Raw genomic sequence first — 19372 nt, forward strand, 5'->3', positions numbered from 1 at the left:
AAAACATTGATCTTAGGTAGAGGATTGCGCAGGTAGACACAGTACGTCTCTCTTTGTTGCATTGAAAACTCCCTCCCCCAGCTCTACAACTATTGTGAGATGAACTGTCTACCTCGTCTTGAGAGTGCCTTTATTGATCAGAGTGACGAGAGAGTGAGCCCACCTCCGACATCACTGACTCTCACAAGGAAGGGAACATAAAACATCCTTTTGAAATCCACTCAAGGTAGAACTGGACGAGCATAAGCTGCTGTTGCTGCCGTCAGTATTAAAGCATCATCACTTTGCTTGCAGCCTGCATTGACCTAAAGAAAGACACACACGCACACACACACACACACACACACACACACACACTGTCATAGAGGCAAAAGACAGGCTGAAGAAGACGTAGGCTGCAGTGTCTTAGAAAGATCTAGAAAAGATGTCCCACCTTCTCCACCCCTAACAACAAACCTTCGCTCTGCCTCTCCTCATTTGCGTTGAAGAAACAATATCACTATACAGCCTGTCCCCTTTATCAAATCAAATACATATTGTTTCATGGTTCATAGTCTGCTTATAGTGACAAGGCCACTGCAGGTACAAGGGCTGTAAAAAGGTGATGTGGAATTGATACTTGGTACTTTTGTAAACTGTAGTCTACTGAAGTAATAATTTTACTGGTTTACCAAAGATACAGTACATATACACATGATGGACCAAATAACAACATGTATGGCAGTAACAAAACAGACAAAAGCTCACAAAAGTGTAAGAATATAGCATCAAAGTATGAAGACAGAAAACAAGTTAATTATGAGAACACCCTGAAATAAGGACATTGTAGGTTACACAGTGGCAACAAAGAATGATTCCATCCCATCGCTGAACTTAAGGTTTGTGATGTCCATCTCTCTGCATGTTTCCAAGTACGCTTTTGTTTGTCTTTGCTCTCTCCCCAGCAACAGGTGCTCACTCACAGTGTGTGGTTGTGTGTGTGTGTGTGTGTCTAACGTCTCGTCAGAAATGCTAATGTCTGTTCACTCTGTGACATTATCCAGACTGTGTGTGTGTGTGTGTGTACAGCAGGCTGAGGCGGAACATGGCTCTTATCTCAGTATAATGACCGACCTCCCCGAGAGTCAATCAGGATATGCTCTGAGGAGGTGTGTGTGTGTGTGAAGGGTACGTGAGTGTCAGTGTGTGCTGAGTTCTCTGTCTCACAGGACCATCTCAGGAACATTAGAGAAAGGACTAATTGAGCTGGGTTGGCTTGATTACAGCATGTGTGCTAGTGTGTGTGCTTGTGTGTGTGAGATGGGTACACCACTCCACATTGCCTGCCTGTCTGCCTGCCCCCTGCCCCCTCCCCCCCCCCCCCCACCCCCTGTGATAACCACTCAGGTGCCTGGGTGAGTTAATTTGCTCTCTGGTTGGAACCTTATGCATATTCATGTGGCTGAGGAATTTAAATGAGCAGTCATGTCTCTGGCTGAGGGGAACAACCTTCTCTGACAACGCCGCTGCCACCGACAAGTGTCTTACCCGAGAGATGAGTCTGTGAACAGCTAACCAGGAAAACTATGACATACAGTACTGTCTAACTACAGTATGGTGACCATGTAAGAAACAAATAAACAGCAAAACAAAACAAAACGCAACATAAAAATTGCAGCAGAGGTCCACAGCATGCTGGAGTTAGACCTAAAATACCAAAGACACACAGGAGTTCATTCCAGCGCTGCCAGCAATCACAAGCCTCAAACTATTCACTTCAAAGGAGCAAACCATGCATTTGTACGGGAATTCATGTTTAATTCTCTTGAGCAACAACAAGAGCTACTGACATACTGTAGGTCTGCAGCTTTAGGAAAAAGAATAAATCACAATCATCAATCATCTCATCATAAACAACATCAGCACATTATAATTAACATATAGTATAGAGCCCGGACACAGATTAAGCCTACTCCTACACTAAAAAAAAAGCGTCTTCAAAGGACATGGACAGTGTGATTTAGTCCACGACTAGATCTTAATCTGTGTCTGAGAAACCGCTCAATACAGTTTAACTGACAGTTAATGATGAATCTATAATACAAAGGATTTGATTGGGCCTAAAACTATTTACATTATACTTCAGCTGCCATTTACACACGTTCTAATTCGTACAGGGAGTTATCCTGTGTGTTTGTGTGTTCACAGTTCATTGGTTGATGCTCTCGTAGACTTCAAATCTGTACTGGATCCCACTCTCTTCCTGTAGACCCTCTGGCACTCCTGGGAACCTGACGAGATAGAAGGGCACAACTAGTTACATACTAGCCTTGACCACACACACACACACACACACACACACACACACACACACACACACACACACACACACACACACACACACACACACACACACACACACACACACTACAAAGAGTAAAGCCCCATTAACTGTACTATTCAGAGTGGCTAGTCCATTGCTTCTATGGATTACAATCATAATAGGGGTTTTTGATCTGTTTTGCTGCCTTTGAAATGCAACACAACACGTGTGTCTGTTGTTGATCCAACACATCCATTCATCTGTTATTAAAATGGTTGTCTATTCACTCAAATAGACCCTACTAAACTGTGTGTCAGTGTTTATGTCAAACTGATGCATGGCATCTGTGTGTGTGTGTGTGTGTGTGTGTGTGTGTGTGTGTGTATAACTTACTCTGACAGTAGGCGATATTTTTCTGGGTTAATTTCAGGCAAGAATGTGTCGCTCTCAAACTGCTGCAGGATCTGAGTGACAAACAGCCGTCTGCTCCCTGAACTCTCCATCAGCTCCTGGAGAGCCAACAATTAACAATGTCAATAAACAGCGTCAATAAACAGCGTCAATAAACATGTTAAAAGTCAAAGCTTTATAAGGGGGGTGGTGGGGATGAGGTTGTGTGTGTGTGTGTGTGTGTGTGTGTGTGTTTGGAGAAGGGGCGTCAAGAGATCATGCTTTATTGTAAATGTATCCTTGAGCGATGAGGTCTCCATGACAACCCACTGCTGAGGGAGAGAAAGAGAGAGAAGAGTGTGTGCATTTGTGTGTGTTTGGAGGTTAAAACTTTTCCACTTTCAATTCCTTTCAGCAAAGAGAATTGCATAATTGAAAAACCTTTTCTATGTTTTGGCAGTCTCGCCATCAACAGACGATGCATCAAGGTTGTCTGTCTTGTGTCACTCATTCCAGTCCAATTTAACTTACAACAACGCATTTGTCCTCCCTGCTCCCTTCCCCCTGCTCCCTTCCCCCTTCCCCCATCCACTTGCTCCCATCCCTGAACGTGTACAAACCAACCTGTTCCTCTCCAGCCCTGTGTCTCCAGGGCCATGCCTCTCTCCAAGACTATCCAGACCGCTCAGATAAACTTTTGCTTATAACAGTGACCTCTGTCTCCAAAAATGACAAGTGTCTCCAGTTATGCATTATAGTCTCCAGTTATGCATTATAGTCTCCAGTATGCATTATAGTCTCCAGTTATGCATTATAGTCTCCAGTATGCATTATAGTCTCCAGTATGCATTATAGTCTCCAGTATGCATTATAGTCTCCAGTTATGCAGTTTGTGATGTTCAGTTATAAGAGCTAGGGAGGGTAAGATTCAGACCTGGGCCAGTCCCTCTCTTGTCCCCAGTACTAGTGTGTGGCTGCCATGGCGATCCCCTCAGTGTTTGAAATTAGACAAATGTATTTATTATACTATACAATGTTATTGTAAGTCACTTTGAACAAAAGCATCTGCTAAATGACTTAAATGTAAAAATGTAAATGAAGTCTGTTCCAGTGTGGCAGCAGCAGTAGCTCACCTTGTACAGAGAGCTGCCTCCGATCACCCACACCTGGTCCGCCCGCTCTGCCATCTCGGCCGTGTCCAGCAGGCGGAGCGCTGAGCTGAAGTCTGAGGCCAGGTGATGAGCTCCTGCAGGAGGCTCTCTTGGGTTCAGGAAACACAGGTGGAACGTCAGAGCAACGTATCAGTTGATACCATCCAATGACATAGGGGCTTTACACACTACAGGGCCAACCTGAACCGTACTGTCCTGGCTCGCATATTTTACTTTCCGGCGTTGTTACAGCAACTATGGCGAATGTGTAATCAGGCCAGCCCAGTACAGCTCAGCGTGGTTGGCTCTGTAGTGTAAACCCTATTACACAGGAATACTCTTATGATACAACCAGACACATAGAGGAAGAGGTAATTATTGCAATGTTACAGTTTTGTGACAACGCTGTAGTGATATATACATTATGAACATTGCTGATTTCTCATTTAGTAGATATTCCTACACAGAATGATAGATGTACAAGTTGGTGGACAATGACTGTCGCTCTGATTAGAAAGATTAGACTGATTAGACTACCGATCTGCATAGAAAATCATTACAGGTCATTGTGTCTTACTTGAGCTCTCTGCTGAGGACAATGTTTATCCGGTTCCTGAGTGGACGGTTCTTCTCCGGAATAGAGAGCCACGTCTTCCTCCCCATGATGACAACATTCTGTTTACCTGACCAATCGGAGGGGGGGGGGGGGGGGGAGAAAGAGAAGAGGAGAGGGAGGGGGGGAGAGAGAAAGAGAAAAAGAGAAAGTGAGAGAATGAAAGAGAGAGAGAGAAGGAGAGAGAAAGCAAGAGAATGAGAGAGAGAGAGAGAGAGAGAGAGAGAGAGACGTGATGAAGACTCTATAAAGACTCAGAGGATCTATAACGCCAGTGGGGTGTTTCAGTGCATGCACTATTGCACCCTGACTGAGGAAATACAACTAAAATAACAGTATCTCTACATAGAAAAATACCTTTAATCTATCAGACATATCTTCTTGTGTAAAACCTCTGTCATGAGATGATACTTGTGTGAACATTGAGCATGTTGTTAGTCTGCCACCTTGTGGCATAATGTGGCAAGTTTGATGTTTACAATGTTTAAAATATAATACCTTCAACTGATGGAGTCATGGTCATCTTCTGGAAGTATTTAAATTCATTACTGGAAAAAACAAATTTATTTATTTATTAATCTTCATAACTGCAAGTGGGGCATTGAATGAATGACAGTTCATGTGACTTTGCCAAAATGTATTTCAAAAAGTGTTCGTAAGCAATGTACGATGACTGTAGTAAAACGTTATTCATGTCAAGGTAACATGTCACACCTTCCCCTCAAGGTAACATGTCACACCTTCCCCTCAAGGTAACATGTCACACCTTCCCCTCAAGGTAACATGTCACACCTTCCCCTCAAGGTAACATGTCACACCTTCCCCTCAAGGTAACATGTCACACCTTCCCCTCAAGGTAACATGTCACACCTTCCCCTCAAGGTAACATGTCACACCTTCCACTCGTGCAACGCTGGACTATGGACCCAAATGTATCAACTGTGAGTGTTCATGTCATGCCAACATTAACATAGAGCAATAGCTATAAGTATTAGCTTCATGTTGATAAATGCATTCAATTCTCATTCTTAGTAATTCAATGACTTGTTGTTGTACAATTCTAGATACAAGAAAGGTAGCTAGGTAGCCAGTTAAAATCTGATATGGTAGCTATCTATCTAGATATCCACCTTGACAACTTACTTGAGTCTTGTGGGGTGCCACGGTAGATCCCCCTTATTTCCAATACCCATGTCGGGACAGACCGCTACGATGCAGTTGAGCACCCGCGACATGTTGTTCTTTATCTGACGTCCGAAAAATGCAATGATTACTAGCTAAAAATGTCCCCCCCGAAAAGTGCGTGTGGCCAACAAGCTAGTCGTAAACCCAGCCGAGTGTGTGTGTATGTGGATTAGCTAGCTACTGTACAGTTCCCGCCAGCAGCAACCCAAAACCTTTTGAAACAGATAAGACACTCCTCCACTCGGACTTTGCCAGGGAGGGGCGCTAGAGATTTGGGAAACCTTCAATGAAGTGTTCGTGCAACTCATCTTGACTAGTTGGGCGGACTTACATAGTAAGAAACAGCCAATCATCAGCTACCGGTTCCAGATTCACTCCAATCAGAATAATGTTTTGTACTGTGTATGCAATGAGGCTAGATTGACCCGTTGCACATGTGAAAATGCACCGATCAATGTAATTTCTCATACACGTAGCTAGTCATAATAAGTAGCTATTGCTCAAATTAACAGACCTAAGATGATCGATATGAAAACAGCAACAACTGTGGACACAGAGAAGGTACCTTTTATGATGTGCTTTTCCATTTTAGGCAAAGTGACCACATGAAGCCGGCCCATGCATGCGTGGACAGTTCATGTGGTGACTTCCTAGCTAACTATTGAAGCTAGCCTAGTATGCTTAATTGTCAGCTATTTCTTTGCTAAAAGTAACATTTAAGAATTGGGGAGGGAGTCTGTCATAATTTCATAGCCCATCTAGAGGAGAAGCCAAGATTGTTACCACGTCAGCTACCTGTCATTTGTACTGTGTAGCCCCGAACCTCAACCTCTATGTTCACTAGTGTGAACTGAAGTGATGGTTTTGTTCACTAGTGTGAGCTGAAGTGTGGGGTTTGGGGCTTTGATGCGGATGCAGGTTGACATCGCCAGGTACCGTTATAGCTGTAAACACATTTTTCCTCATACTCTTTCTTTGCAAAGATGGAGCAATCTGAGTCTTCCCACGGCGAGGAGGAAGATGTGGGACCGAAGAGGGCCAAAAGGAGTAAACCCGAGACGGACACTATCACGGAGGACGGAGTCATCCGACCCGTGAAACTGTCCCGCGGCGACCTGTACAAACCTCCCACCGCCGAGGAGCTGAACCAGCTGAAAGAGGCGGAGAGCCTCTTCCACTGCAGCCTGCTCAAGATGCAGGTCAGATGGGGGTAGAGTCGGTAGAGAGTGGTTGCATATGGTGTTTTTACACGACCCAATGGAGTTGGCTTATAACTCACAATGCATCTTTGATAACAGATGGAGGAGCTTTTGAAGGAAGTTGCCCTGAGTGAGCGCAGGAAGAAGCAAATCGACTCATTTGTTCAGCAGATCACTGAGGTTCTCAACACTGTACCTCTGGGTGCAGAAGTGGAGGTATGTTAGTTTTGCTACTGATGCTCAGAGTGTGTGTGCGTGTGTGTTCAAGGCTTTAACCAAATCCATCTCTCTCTCTCCCTCCCCTTACCTCTCTCCAGCTAAACGACCTATCGTGGTTGTCAGGAGAGGTGAAGGTACCTTTCCTCCTGGTCCCGAAGGCAGCCAAGGGCAAGTTCCACATGGCACCCCCCACCTCTGTCAATGCAGTGGGCAGCTATCCACTGGGAACATGCACCAAACCACGGATCTCTGTCGACCTGGCAGTCACTATCCCTACAGTACGTAATAACATGATTTATCATATTTACTCCTAATAAGGACATCATTACATCATTCATGTAGTTTCGCCTGGCCAGACTTATCGCTCCATGTAAAACTAGGTCATACAGGATGCTCATAACATGGTAATAACACAATGGTAATAACTGTTTGTTTTGTTCAGGATGTCCTGCACCCTAAGGATGCTCTGAACCAGAGGTGGCCCAGGAAGAGGGCTCTCTACCTGGCCGGACTGGCTCAGCACCTCGCCTCCTCTCCCGCCGTCGGGACCATGCGCTATTCCTGTCTCCACGGCAACCGCCTCCGCCCCCTCCTGCTCCTCACCCCTCCAGGTAACCATTGGCGACGTGCTACTCTTACTGGAAGCTGCTCTTGCTCTTACAACATTGCCTAGGGCAGTTATTGGGGCCAAGTCATGTGTTGTTTGATTAAACATGCTGTCTGCCATATCGCTAAAAGCCTAGTTTTGTATGGTTCTGTATACAATTACTATGTTTGTCAGCTTGTGGTGTGTGTGTGTGCGTGCGTGTGTGCGTGAGTGCGTGCGTGGTGATCTCATGTCTCATGCTATGATGTGTCCCCATCCCTCCAGGTAAAGACTCCTCCAGCTTCACCCTGAGGCTCCATGCTTGCCCTCCTCCTGGCTTCTTCAAGCCCAGCCGCTTCCACCCCCAGAAGAACAACATCCGCACGGAGTGGTACACCGGCCTGGAGGCCTCCCAGCCAGGTGAGACGCTCAGCTCCAAGGACACTATATCCCTGATCAGTACAGTGGAGGGCATCTAGGATATTTGTGGATCTGGTTCTGATTGAGAATGCTTATGGAAATAGACCGGTAGACAGAATGAACAGTTCCTTGGTGAAACTGTGTTGAGAAGTGGGACACTAACCGGACTCCACCTACTGCTCTGGGGGGATTCAACCATACAAGCCCCAAATCATCTTTTCTGTGACATTCTAGCTTCCTCTCTGACTCCTGTCTCCCTCCCTGCCTCCCTGTCTGTCTCTTTGTCTGTCTGTCTGTGCAGAGTCAAGTGGACCTCCCACTCCCCACTACAACAGCTCTGTACTGGGAGACCTGCTCCCCAGAGCTCACCTCCAGTTCCTGTCTGCTGTCAGCTCCCAGTGCCCTGCCTTCCCTGAGGGAGTGGCCCTGCTCAAAGTCTGGCTTAGACAGAGGGAGCTGGACCAGGTATGGACCCCCAATACTACTGTACTACTATCCGTGTGTGTGTGTGTGTGTGTGTGTGTGTGTGTGTGTGTGTGTGTGTGTGTGTGTGTGTGTGTTTCTTAAATGCTATTGAAGAGTTAATCTCGACTAGAAGAAAGGATAAAAAAAATGAAATAAAGATTCGGTTAGTTAATATCAGTGATATTTTGGAGGATATGTATGGATTGGAGGCTTTGTGCAAGATACCCTAACTACTACTTTTTCATGCGTTGGTTGATAGATTTGCTTTCCCAATGACACATATGTATAGTATAGTTATTTGCTTGACTGTATTTTGTCTGTATGAAAAGCTGCGAGAGGAGAGATTGGAATGTTGCAGAGAAAGAAATGCAGATATGAATGCAGGCAACATGTTTTGTGTGTGTGTGTGTTCATCTCTCTCTCTCTCTCTCTCTCACAATCGCTCTCCAGGGCACAGGTTGTTTCAGTGGCTTCTTGGGCTCCATGCTGCTGGCCTTCCTCCTCTCCTCCCACAGAGTCAGCAACACCATGACAGCCTATCAGCTGCTCCGCAACAGCCTGCACTTCCTGGGTTAGAGCCAATAGGATTCCTACCCTACCCTCTCAGTGTTAAAGTCACTTTTAAAGTCTTAATGTCTTGAGCTTGTGTTTGTTCCCTTTCATTTATTCATTCCTCTTTTCCTAAACCCCAGCTTCCACCGACCTGACAGAGAATGGAATAACCCTGGCCAAAGCCCCTGATTCCACAGCGGTGAGTCGGACTAGTCCAAATGTTCCTTATGGGGGTACAGGTGTTGGATCTTAGTTATATATTTTCTCTCTCCCTTTTCTTACGGTTTCTCTCCCTCCCCCAGCCCTCTCTGGCAGAGTTCCACAGTGCTTTCCAGGTCGTTTTTGTTGACCCTTCTGGACACCTGAACCTGTGTGCCGACATGACAGCCTGCACCTACAAACAGGTGAGCACCACTTACCACCAAGGTGTCGTGACATTGGCTAGTCAGTAACACGTCCTCTGATTGGTTGACCTGGTTGACGCTTACCCTGTCTCTGGCTCTCAGGTGCAACACGAGGCGACGCTGTCGCTGCAGTTCTGGGACGACCCCACGGTGGACGGGTTCCACGCCCTTCTGATGACCCCCAAACCCATGATCAGAACCAGCGACCACGTCTTCCAGTAAGATCCTCCCTCATAAAAAAGAAACACCCTACTCTATTATTGTGACTGCATTTGGCACTTATTCTTATGGGAAGTTTGACTTGTGATGTATAGTTGACATACTCTCATTCTCATTCTATAGTATGTAATAGTTCCAACACACACACACACACACACACACACACACACACACACACACACACACACACACACCCATGCACAAACATGCACCATAACTTTCTCTGTGTGTGTGTGTGTCCTCAGACTGTGTGAGTTGGTGAAGCTACAGTTCAGCTGTAAGAAACTCAACCTCCTCAGCGAGCTCATGGACCACAGTGGCAACTACATCATCACTGCGCTCCCCTTTATCCTGTCCCTCCTGCAACGAGGACTTGGACAAAGGGTCCGCCTGCTCACACACTCCCTCTCTCCTGACCCTGAGGTGAGCATAGGTTTCAGCTGGCTCTCATACACATGTGTTATACTGGGGAAACAGACACTAATAGGTTGTTTGTTATGCTGTAATATTAATTGTTTAATACTGAGTGTGTAACAGTGTGTGTGGTTGGCTATGCCAGTGTGTAACAGTGTGTGGCAATGTGTAACAGTGTGTGGTGGTGGTGTGTATGTCTTACAGTGTGTAACAGTGTGTGGTGGTGTGTGTTACAGTGTGTGGTGCTGTGTGTGTGTGTGTTACTGTGTGTAACAGTGTGTGGGCTGTATGTGTGTGTTACAGTGTGTAACGGTGTGTGTGTGTTGTGGTGTGTAACTGTGTATGGTGGTGTGTGTTACAGTGTGTAACAGTGTGTGGTGTGTGTGTGTGTATGTGTTACAGTGTGTAACAGTGTTTGTGGTGTGTGTTACAGTGGTCGGTGGAGAGTGAAGCTCCGAAGCACAAGGCCCAGCCCCCCCTGTCCTTTGGCCTGCTGTTCAACCCAGAGCAGGCTGCCTCTGTGCTGGAGAGAGGCCCTCCGGCCGACAACCCCAAGGTACTGAACCATCACTGTGTGTGTGGTGTGTGTGTGTGGTGTGTGGTGTGTGTGTGCGCACGCGCACTCAGTACTGTGTATACTGAGTTCAGGCATCTCTTGCATTGAAGTGTCTGTCTGTCCGTCTGTCTGTCTCATACTCATAACCGTGTGTGTGTGTGTGTGTGTGTGTGTGTTTGTGTGTTCTTGCAGGCTGCAGAGTTCCGTCAGCTGTGGGGGTCTCGGTCTGAGCTGCGTAGGTTCCAGGACGGGGCCATCACTGAGGCTGTGTTATGGGGGGGGGAGAACAGCTGTCAGAAGAGACTCGTGTCCCACCAGGTCATCACTCACCTGCTGCAGCTGTACGTACCTGAGGGGGCGCGCGGGGGGGGGGGGGGGGGGGTTGCTCACTATTGAAATAATGTCGAGCTGTTTATATAATATGTCATATGACTACACTTCTGTGACATTAGGCTTCTTATCCACTGGATCTGAAACATTGAGCTTTAGGGTGCACTTTTTGGGAAGGCAGTCTGGGTCTCACTCTTTTTTTCCTCCCCAGGCATGCAGATATCCCTGAATCCTGTGTGCGATATATTGGTGGGATGCTGGATGATGTCATCAATGTGGGACGGGAGGTGAGTGTCTTTCTTTGACCAGGAGGTGGTGGTAATGTATGGTTTGACTGCCTCACGAAGAATGAATTCTGAAGCTCTGTGTGTCTGTGTGTCTGTGTGTCTGTGTGTCTGTGTGTCTGTGTGTCTGTGTGTCTGTGTGTCTGTGTGTGTGTGTGTCCAGGTGTGTAGCACAGGTGAGGAGGAGAGCCTGAAGGTGGTCCAGTCTTATGATGACCTAAGCAGGAAGCTGTGGAGACTGGAGGGTCTCCCTCTGTCCATAACCTCCGTGCAGGGAGCCCACCCAGCCCTCCGCTACACTCAGGTAACCCCCCCCACACACACACACAGCCCTGTAACCCCCCCACCCAGCTCTCACACCCAGCCTCTCTGAACCTCTCTCTGGAAAGGGGGGAAACTCCAGTTCAACTGTATTCAGGGAAAGTGGAAATTGTGTGATGTACATTTATAATCCTAAATCATAAAATAATGTGTTCCAGTACTGTGACTTTATTGATGTAATGAGTACCCCCCCCTATAACCTCTCCCCCCTCTCACGACACACAGGTGTTCCCCCCAGTGCCATTGAAGATGGACTACTCCTTCTTTGACAGAGAGAAGCTGTCTCGATCCCTGGTTCCCCAGGAGGGTAAACCTTGCCCTGCCTACATCACCCCTGTCAAAGGTACTGTGTGTGTGTGTCTGTGTGTATGTCTGTGTGTGTGTTTTTTGTGGTGTCTGTGTGTATGTCTGTATGTGTATGTCTGTGTGTGTTTTTTGTGTTGTGTGTGTGTGTGTGTGTGTGTACGTGTACACTGACTCTTCTGTGGTCTCCTCCTGTAGTGATCTGTCACATGGAGGGCAGTGGGAAGTGGCCACATGACCGAGTGGCCATCCGCCACCTCAAAGCAGCTTTCCACATCAGCATGGGAGAACTGCTGACCAAGCACCACCGCTACACCTGCCAGCCCTGCGCCACACACCTGGACGTCTGGAAGGTGTGTGTGTGTGTGTGTGTGTGTGTGTGTGTGTGTGTGTGTGTGTGTGTGTGTGTGTGTGTGTGTGTGTGTGTGTGTGTGTGTGTGTGTGTGTGTGTGTGTGTGTGTGTGTGTGTGTGTGTGTGTGTGTGTGTGTGTGTGTGTGTGTGTGTGTGTGTGTGTGTGTTGTAGCTCTGTTCTCTGGGGATGGATTTTTGATTGTGTGTGTGTAGGATGGCTTGGCGTTCCGTATCCAGGTAGCGTACCACCGCGAGCCCCAGGTCCTGAGGGAGAGTCTGAGTCAAGAAGGGCTGCTGATCGTCAGGGACAACGAGGAGGCTCAGAACCTGGAGATGGCTACCATACACAGACCCCTACTGACCAGCACTCTGCACGGGTGAGGCCAACGCAGCTATACGCAGACATACTGGCTGTAGACATACAGGGGTCTCTCTCAGTCCCTCTGCCTGACTCCTATCTCTCTCTCTCCCGCCTTTCCCTCTTTCTCTCCCTTTCTCACCTTTCTGGCTCTTTCAATCTCTCCCTATCTGTTCCTCCCTTCTCTCTCTCTCTCTCTCTGTGTTCCTCTTTCATCCCTGTCCCCTCTCTGCCCCCCCCCCCCCTCATATCTCTCTCTCTCTCCCCCTCCTCCCTCTCTTTCTCTCTCTGCTGTATGTTGTGTGTTCCTCTCATCCCTCTCTCTCTCTCTCCTGTATGTTGTGTGTTCTAGTCTCCAGCAGCAGCACCCGTGTTTTGGGGTGGTGTGTCGCCTGGCCAAGCGTTGGCTCGGAGCCCAGCTCTTCAGCGATGACATCACAGAGGACACCGCAGACCTGCTGGTGGCAGCCCTCTTCCTGCAGCCCGCCCCCTTCACGCCTCCAGGGTAACTACTCCGTCCGTCTGTCTGTCTGTCTATGCCTCCCTCTCTACTCCAACTGACCCACTGACCTACTGACCTACTGACCTCTCTTTCAGCTCTCCTCAGGTGGGTTTCCTTCGCTTCCTCCATCTGCTCTCCTCTTTTGACTGGAGGAACAACCCCCTGGTGGTCAACTTAAACAGCCACCTCACTGGTAAGTGTGTATACACACACACACACACACACGCACGTATATGCAGGCATACACACACACACACCATATCATGAACTGAACAATGCACTCATGTATGCATTCATCTCTCACTGATGTGCTTCATTTACAAACTTAAGTTGTCCTTCTCTTTTCCTTCCTCCCCCTCTACCTCCCTCCCGTCTCCTGCTCTCTCCTTTGTCTTTCCCTCCCTCCCTCCCTCCCTTCCTCCCTCTCCCTCTCCCTCTCTCCTCTCTTCACATGTAGCTGCTGACTACACTGAGATTAAGAATGACTTCATCGCCTCCAGGGAGTCTCACCCTGTGATGTTCATCGCCACGCCCAAGGACAAGAAGCTCTCTGTCTGGACCAAGCAGGCTCCCACTGTACAGGTCAGACACACACACACACACACACACACACGCAAGCTCCCACTGTACAGGTCAGAGGTCACATGCAAGCACGCACACACATACACACACACACACACACACACACACACACACACACACACACAAAAACAGGCTCCCACCGTACAGGTCAGAGGTCACTGATACAATACACAGCAAACCAGGTTTTATTCATGAAGGATATTGTACAAGATTGCCATAGCACAGTAACACAAAAAACACAGAAACACAGCAGTTAGAACCTCTTGTGAACAAAATAGAATACATTGTTGGCTTACGCTAATGCCCAAAATTAGCAGTGTTAGTTTGTACAGTACCTTATCAAACATAATAATAATAATAATAATAATAACAATACAAGTAAATAATTATAATGCATTTTAATGTATACAGCTTCTATCACATACCCACAGCACTGCACAGTGAGGTTGAAGTTCTTGCCTCTGTATATTTGTTCAGCTATTTGAAACCATGAAATATAGAGTTGTAAACAATAAGAAAAAGAAAGAAAAGAAAACAGTAGAAGGAGAGATTACAAACAGCGCAGCAGGAATGAGTTGCAGGTTCTTGGGAACGAGCAGTGACAGAGCTTCCCAATCCTGGATCCTTTCCTCAGCGCACACTGGTCTCCTGGCTCACACTGGGGGGGACATTCAGATGCATCATTGATTGACTATTGATTAATAACGATGATTATTCATTATCAATTCATTGACTATTTAAGGCATTTTTTTTAGGGCATTTCCGCTTTATTGGGATAGAGACAGTTGAGATTGACAGGAAGGACGGGTGAGGAGGGATGACATGCAAGATATGTCGAGGGTCGGAATCGAACCAGGAACCTTGCGATTACGTGGCATGCGCATTAGTATGCTACGCCACCAAGGGCCACCTATTTCTTATGTTTGGTATGTTAACTGTTTAACTCTGGACGAAGCATTTCTAAGTGGTTACATAATTCACTCGCCACGTTAAAATGAAGAATCCCCAGACTCACCCTTGGCAACTGGCTGTGTTTTTTTCCATTCAGTGGAAACTTGGTGTTTTTCAGCCTTTCTAGAACCCCCTGTAAATCACTGATCTGCAAACACAACATGATGGACACCGGAATATAAAATTAAAACAATTCATGTTGGCATACCTAATCTGAGGCAATAGGCAAGTTGAAGTTTTTGAATTTCTGTGATATTATCATGTACAAGTAGACATCATGATTTAAACTACAAAACAAACTTTCAAAAAAAAATATATATATTATTATTTTTTGCAACAAACTACAGGAAAAACAAACTGCTTTCCATGCTCACCAGTTGCTTCTCATTGCCGTCCTCTGTGGAAGTCAAATGAGTCAGATATCTAGTTTTCATATCCACAGTCTGGCAGAGTAGCGTGTTGAAAAGCACAGACACACACAGCAGCGTGGGGAACGAACACACTCTCCAGCCTTCCATGGTGGTGTTCTGGTGACCCAGTTAGTCTTCCTGCCCCACCTCCCCTCTCCTGGATGCCAGTGTTTACACTGAGCTGCTTCCCAGGCGCGCTGCATGGTTTTATCACGTACCAGAGAGCTCTGACTCCAGTCCTGTGACGTCCAGAGGAACTCTCTCTAATCGCAAGGACAAATTTCCTTTACAGGCAATAAAGGATTCATTCATTCATTCATTCAGAGATGACTAATGAGTCCCTGTGAGGTACCTGAGCTGAGCTGAAATGGCGCTGACTTAGACCCAAACAAAGATTTCAATGCACCGAGGTTCTTTTTCAGATCTCAAACAGGCCCAAGGACATTGGCTAGCACATTTGTCAGATGCCCAATCTAATTGGTCATTGTGAAAAATGATTGGACCTAGCACACACTGTATGTTCATAGATACTCTCGTCAGCTTCGTGGACTTCAATCCTTAGAAATGGCCATGAAAATGTACTGTCCTTTTCCTGAGAGAACTATCACCTGACAGTAATACAGGTTTTTTTTTTTTTATCAATGTGAGGGTTGAGTCATTTAAAAAGGAAAAGTTATTTAAAAAGAGAAAAAAAACACTCAAGCTATAGACAATACAGTACCTATAGTATGGAGGCCAAAAATATGATAATTTAATTCTTAGTCATCAAGATACAGCGAGAGACTGAACTTTGCCTACTGCCCACTCCCTCTTATTAAGTGTCTGTATGGTTGTTGTTACTGTTTGCTGCTGCTGTGAGACATGACGTCCTTGTACATCCTTCAGGCCCTCATCTGAATATATTGAGGGATCGTTGTTGTTGTTGATTGAGTGGTGTGTGTGTGTGTGTGTGTGTGATTGAACAGTGTGTGTAATTGAATTGTGTGTGTGTGATGTGTGTGTGATTGAACTGTGTGTCGCTGTGTGTTCTTAGATGCTTCAACGTGTAGTGATGGTGGCTGCAGAGAGTCTGAAGGTCCTGGAACCTCAGCTGATGGACGCCAACCAGATACAGGACGTCAGGGTTAGTGTTGCTTGCACGCGCACACACACACACACACATACATACACACACACACACACGCGTGCATAACTCCTCCACCAATACTTGTTCCGACACATCCATAATATGACTACGTGCTCACATACACTCGCCTGGACAAACTCTCACAACAGTTGTTATTCTTCATTCCCATGTTTGTTTATTTGTTTTTAGGTGGCCATGCGCCCCCCCCTGGATGCTTACGATGTCCTGATCCACCTGAGGCCCAAGCAAGTACCTCTACTGGGCCAGGCAGTGGACCCCCCTCCTGCCACCTTCAGCAGAGGCACCATGGCTGGCAATGTGTCCAGCACTGGAGGGGCACTGCCAGTCATCGACTTCAACCCTGTCACCCACTACCTGGCAGAGCTCAGAGTGAGTGTGTGTGTGTGTGTGTGTGTACTGTGTGTGCTGGTGTGCGTGCATATTGGCATGTGTTATTGGCATCCGGCACCACAATAATTTTGATCTGTGTGTGTAATGCCTCTTCCACGTAGCAGGGAAGGATGTCTGAGCATGCCTGTAAATCTCTCCCACAGAGTCTTTCTATCAAAGATTCATGTTGAGTCACAGTGAGCTCTGTGTCCTCCAGTTCAATGACACCCCCCCCCCCCCCCCACACACACACACACACACACACACACACACACACACACACACACCACTCAATCAACCATTCTTCTTTTTTTCCCAGGATGCATTTGGAGACCTGGCCCTGTTCTTCTGTGACCCCTACGGTGGGACTGTGATTGCGGTACTATGGAAACCAAAAGCCTTCAGCCCGCTGCCATTCAAGGTAAATCACAAACACGTCATACACAGAAAAAGACTGCTGAAGGAAACCTGTCTGTGGGTTCATTACTGAGACTCTTGTTCCAGTTGTTAATAAGGCAGGTGAGAGCTGCATATCTTTGTCACCCTCACTCTCTCTCTCTCCCTATTTCTATATCTTACATGGCATCTCTCTCACCTGTCACCCTCTCACTCAGGGGAGGCTGGTGGAGGTAGAGATCGGAGGATGAGCTCATTGTAATGCATTGAATGATACCATTCCTGATTCCATGTGTTACAATGAGCCCGTCCTCCGATTTCTACCTCCACCAGCCTGCCCGACTCTCACTTTATCCTCAGCTTGTCTTTATCTCCTTCACCTCTCTTTTTTACTCATCCCCTTGTCCGTGTCTCCTCCCTCTCTCCTAGACGTCCCAGATGGTGGCTCGTCGTGTGGATGTTGTGGAGGAGGCTGCTAACACGGTCCCCAATGTGGAGGCCATCCTGGAGGACTTCAGGGTCATCGGCCACGGCCTGGTCAAGTCAGTGGAGCCCAGGACGGAGAGATGGGTGGTCTAGAGACTCAGAAGACACACACACACACACACACACACACACACACACACACATACATACACGCGTGTGCGTGCGTTTGAGTACCTTGGACATTACATGGTCACATTTTGGGATGGATCTGAATAGCCACCATAACTATTAGACTTGTCAACCCTTTTTTACTGTATTTGTAATGAAGAGAAATATATGAAACAAATATGTTGCGACTGACAGTTTAGTAGTTATTGTTATACATGTATAAATTGTGTCATGCAGCACATCAAAGGCATACAAAGTAATTCACTTTGTATGTCATGAAAAATGTGTCATGTACCGTAAGACTAGCCATGTGATCTTTGCTCTTGCTGTGACATTATTATTATTAAAATACTTCTCCTCAAGCCTGTGTGTGTGTGCGTGTGCATATGTGTGCGTGTGCATATATGTGCATGTGAGTGTGTCTGTCTTGTGTGTCTGTCTGTTGATTTAGTAGCTGTGTGTGGTGGATCTGGTTGAAATAAACATACTGGCCACTAGATGGCGAAACCATATAATTGGGCAATGAAATGAACCATTCATATGCACTTGAGGAATTTGCTGATCTCTATTGTTTTCTCCGGTATTTGTCATTTAGTTATGGACAGGCAAGTACAATATACAGTATACATATTGTTAGTGTTCTCTGTATATGTTTTAATCTGTCTCTTCTTCTATCTGTAGATCTCTCTATGTCTTACATATTGCCAGTCATTCAGACATGTAGGGGGCTGCCTGGAGTTCTGCGGAATCTCTTCCATTTCTGTGGGAGTTACGGTGTTGATGTACTGACAAGATTATATTCCAAGAAAATATTCCGTGTGTTTCTGTGGCTCAAGCGTGTCCCGTTATGTCTTTCTCTCATATAGACACGCCATGATTCATTACATACACTGTTGTGTAAGCCTTTTTCCCATTTTTCTCCCACAATTTCATTGGTAACCTGATAAGGCTTTAAGCTGGATTTCCTGCTAATGTGACTCCTCACTCAAGTTGAGACGAATGATGGAGGAAGGAGCAGAAATCTGCTGTTTCAATTACAGGCCCAAAATTGTGATTTTAAAAAGACTAAAAAGATTAATCATGATTTTGCAACATATTGTATTAAATGTTTTATTACTATACTCCATCGTTGTTTAGTTTCTATGAGGATAGCCACCATTAGGGCAGGAAAAAAAGGTCCACTAAGTATTCCTTAATTCCACTTATCTACCTGTGCGTGACTGATTTGCCTCATAAAGGGGTTGATTAGGGTGGACAGTAGAGTTATTCTAGGATTTGTCTAATATTTTGCCTCAACCGGAACCTTCCAGAAAGGTTATAGGAGGGTTAGTAAACCTGAGACACAGGACCAAGAGTGCATTTCTGTGTGTGTGTGTGTGTGTGTGTGTGTGTGTGTGTGTGTACACTGCAAATCTACAGCTGTATAGGTTAAGGAAAGGTTGCTGTGGTATCTGAGAGGATACACCAGTGGTTCATTTGAAAGGCAATACGATGGAAGATTACTCAACTTCTGTGCATTATTGCTGTGTAGACAGGTTTCCTTTGTGAGTAGTAAATTGGTGAAAAAATAATAATAATAAAAAAAAGTAATGTGATCTTAAACAGCTGTATTCTCTCACAATAAAGTAAAATGTAGTGATATGCGTTAATGGCAGTAAGAAGTAAACGTCAGAGAAAGCTATTTTCTTTTTAGTCACTGGCAAGGCTAGGATGTTGCACTGTAATTACAGGTTTGAGTAATTATAGGAGAAAGTGGAAATGCACCAGTGAGAGAGAAGGGCTCCGTACACACACACAC

At 46.1% G+C, this 19372-nt stretch overlaps 3 protein-coding genes across 3 annotated transcripts; 1 reads left to right on the plus strand and 2 right to left on the minus strand.

The window, feature by feature from the left end:
• Positions 1 to 1789: 1789 nt before the first annotated feature.
• Positions 1790 to 5781, minus strand: dhfr (dihydrofolate reductase). The gene is made up of 6 exons (XM_083674244.1): positions 5600 to 5781; positions 4955 to 5004; positions 4421 to 4526; positions 3826 to 3952; positions 2696 to 2811; positions 1790 to 2270 (listed from the first exon to the last, which is right to left on the minus strand). The coding sequence occupies exons 1-6, from the start codon at positions 5689 to 5691 to the stop codon at positions 2189 to 2191; spliced, it is 573 nt and encodes a 190-aa protein (XP_083530370.1). The 5' UTR covers positions 5692 to 5781; the 3' UTR covers positions 1790 to 2188.
• A 274-nt stretch (positions 5782 to 6055) lies between these two features.
• nol6 (nucleolar protein 6 (RNA-associated)) lies at positions 6056 to 17930 on the plus strand. The gene is made up of 26 exons (XM_083673441.1): positions 6056 to 6202; positions 6625 to 6840; positions 6940 to 7056; positions 7158 to 7337; positions 7502 to 7670; positions 7931 to 8065; positions 8367 to 8530; positions 8981 to 9101; positions 9223 to 9281; positions 9385 to 9486; positions 9589 to 9704; positions 9951 to 10128; positions 10553 to 10675; positions 10868 to 11016; positions 11217 to 11292; positions 11453 to 11593; positions 11836 to 11953; positions 12112 to 12266; positions 12479 to 12642; positions 12976 to 13128; positions 13221 to 13318; positions 13583 to 13707; positions 16102 to 16191; positions 16384 to 16584; positions 16904 to 17005; positions 17410 to 17930. Exons 1-26 carry the CDS (start codon positions 6161 to 6163, stop codon positions 17557 to 17559), a joined length of 3444 nt encoding a protein of 1147 aa, XP_083529567.1. The 5' UTR covers positions 6056 to 6160; the 3' UTR covers positions 17560 to 17930.
• LOC310807640 (cocaine- and amphetamine-regulated transcript protein-like) lies at positions 13877 to 15284 on the minus strand. The gene is made up of 3 exons (XM_083674193.1): positions 15033 to 15284; positions 14723 to 14806; positions 13877 to 14365 (listed from the first exon to the last, which is right to left on the minus strand). Exons 1-3 carry the CDS (start codon positions 15174 to 15176, stop codon positions 14258 to 14260), a joined length of 336 nt encoding a protein of 111 aa, XP_083530319.1. The 5' UTR covers positions 15177 to 15284; the 3' UTR covers positions 13877 to 14257.
• Positions 17931 to 19372: the final 1442 nt, after the last annotated feature.

This window comes from Argentina silus (genome assembly GCF_951799395.1).
Source record: "Argentina silus genome assembly, chromosome: 7".
Classification (NCBI taxonomy): Eukaryota; Metazoa; Chordata; class Actinopteri; order Argentiniformes; family Argentinidae; genus Argentina; species Argentina silus.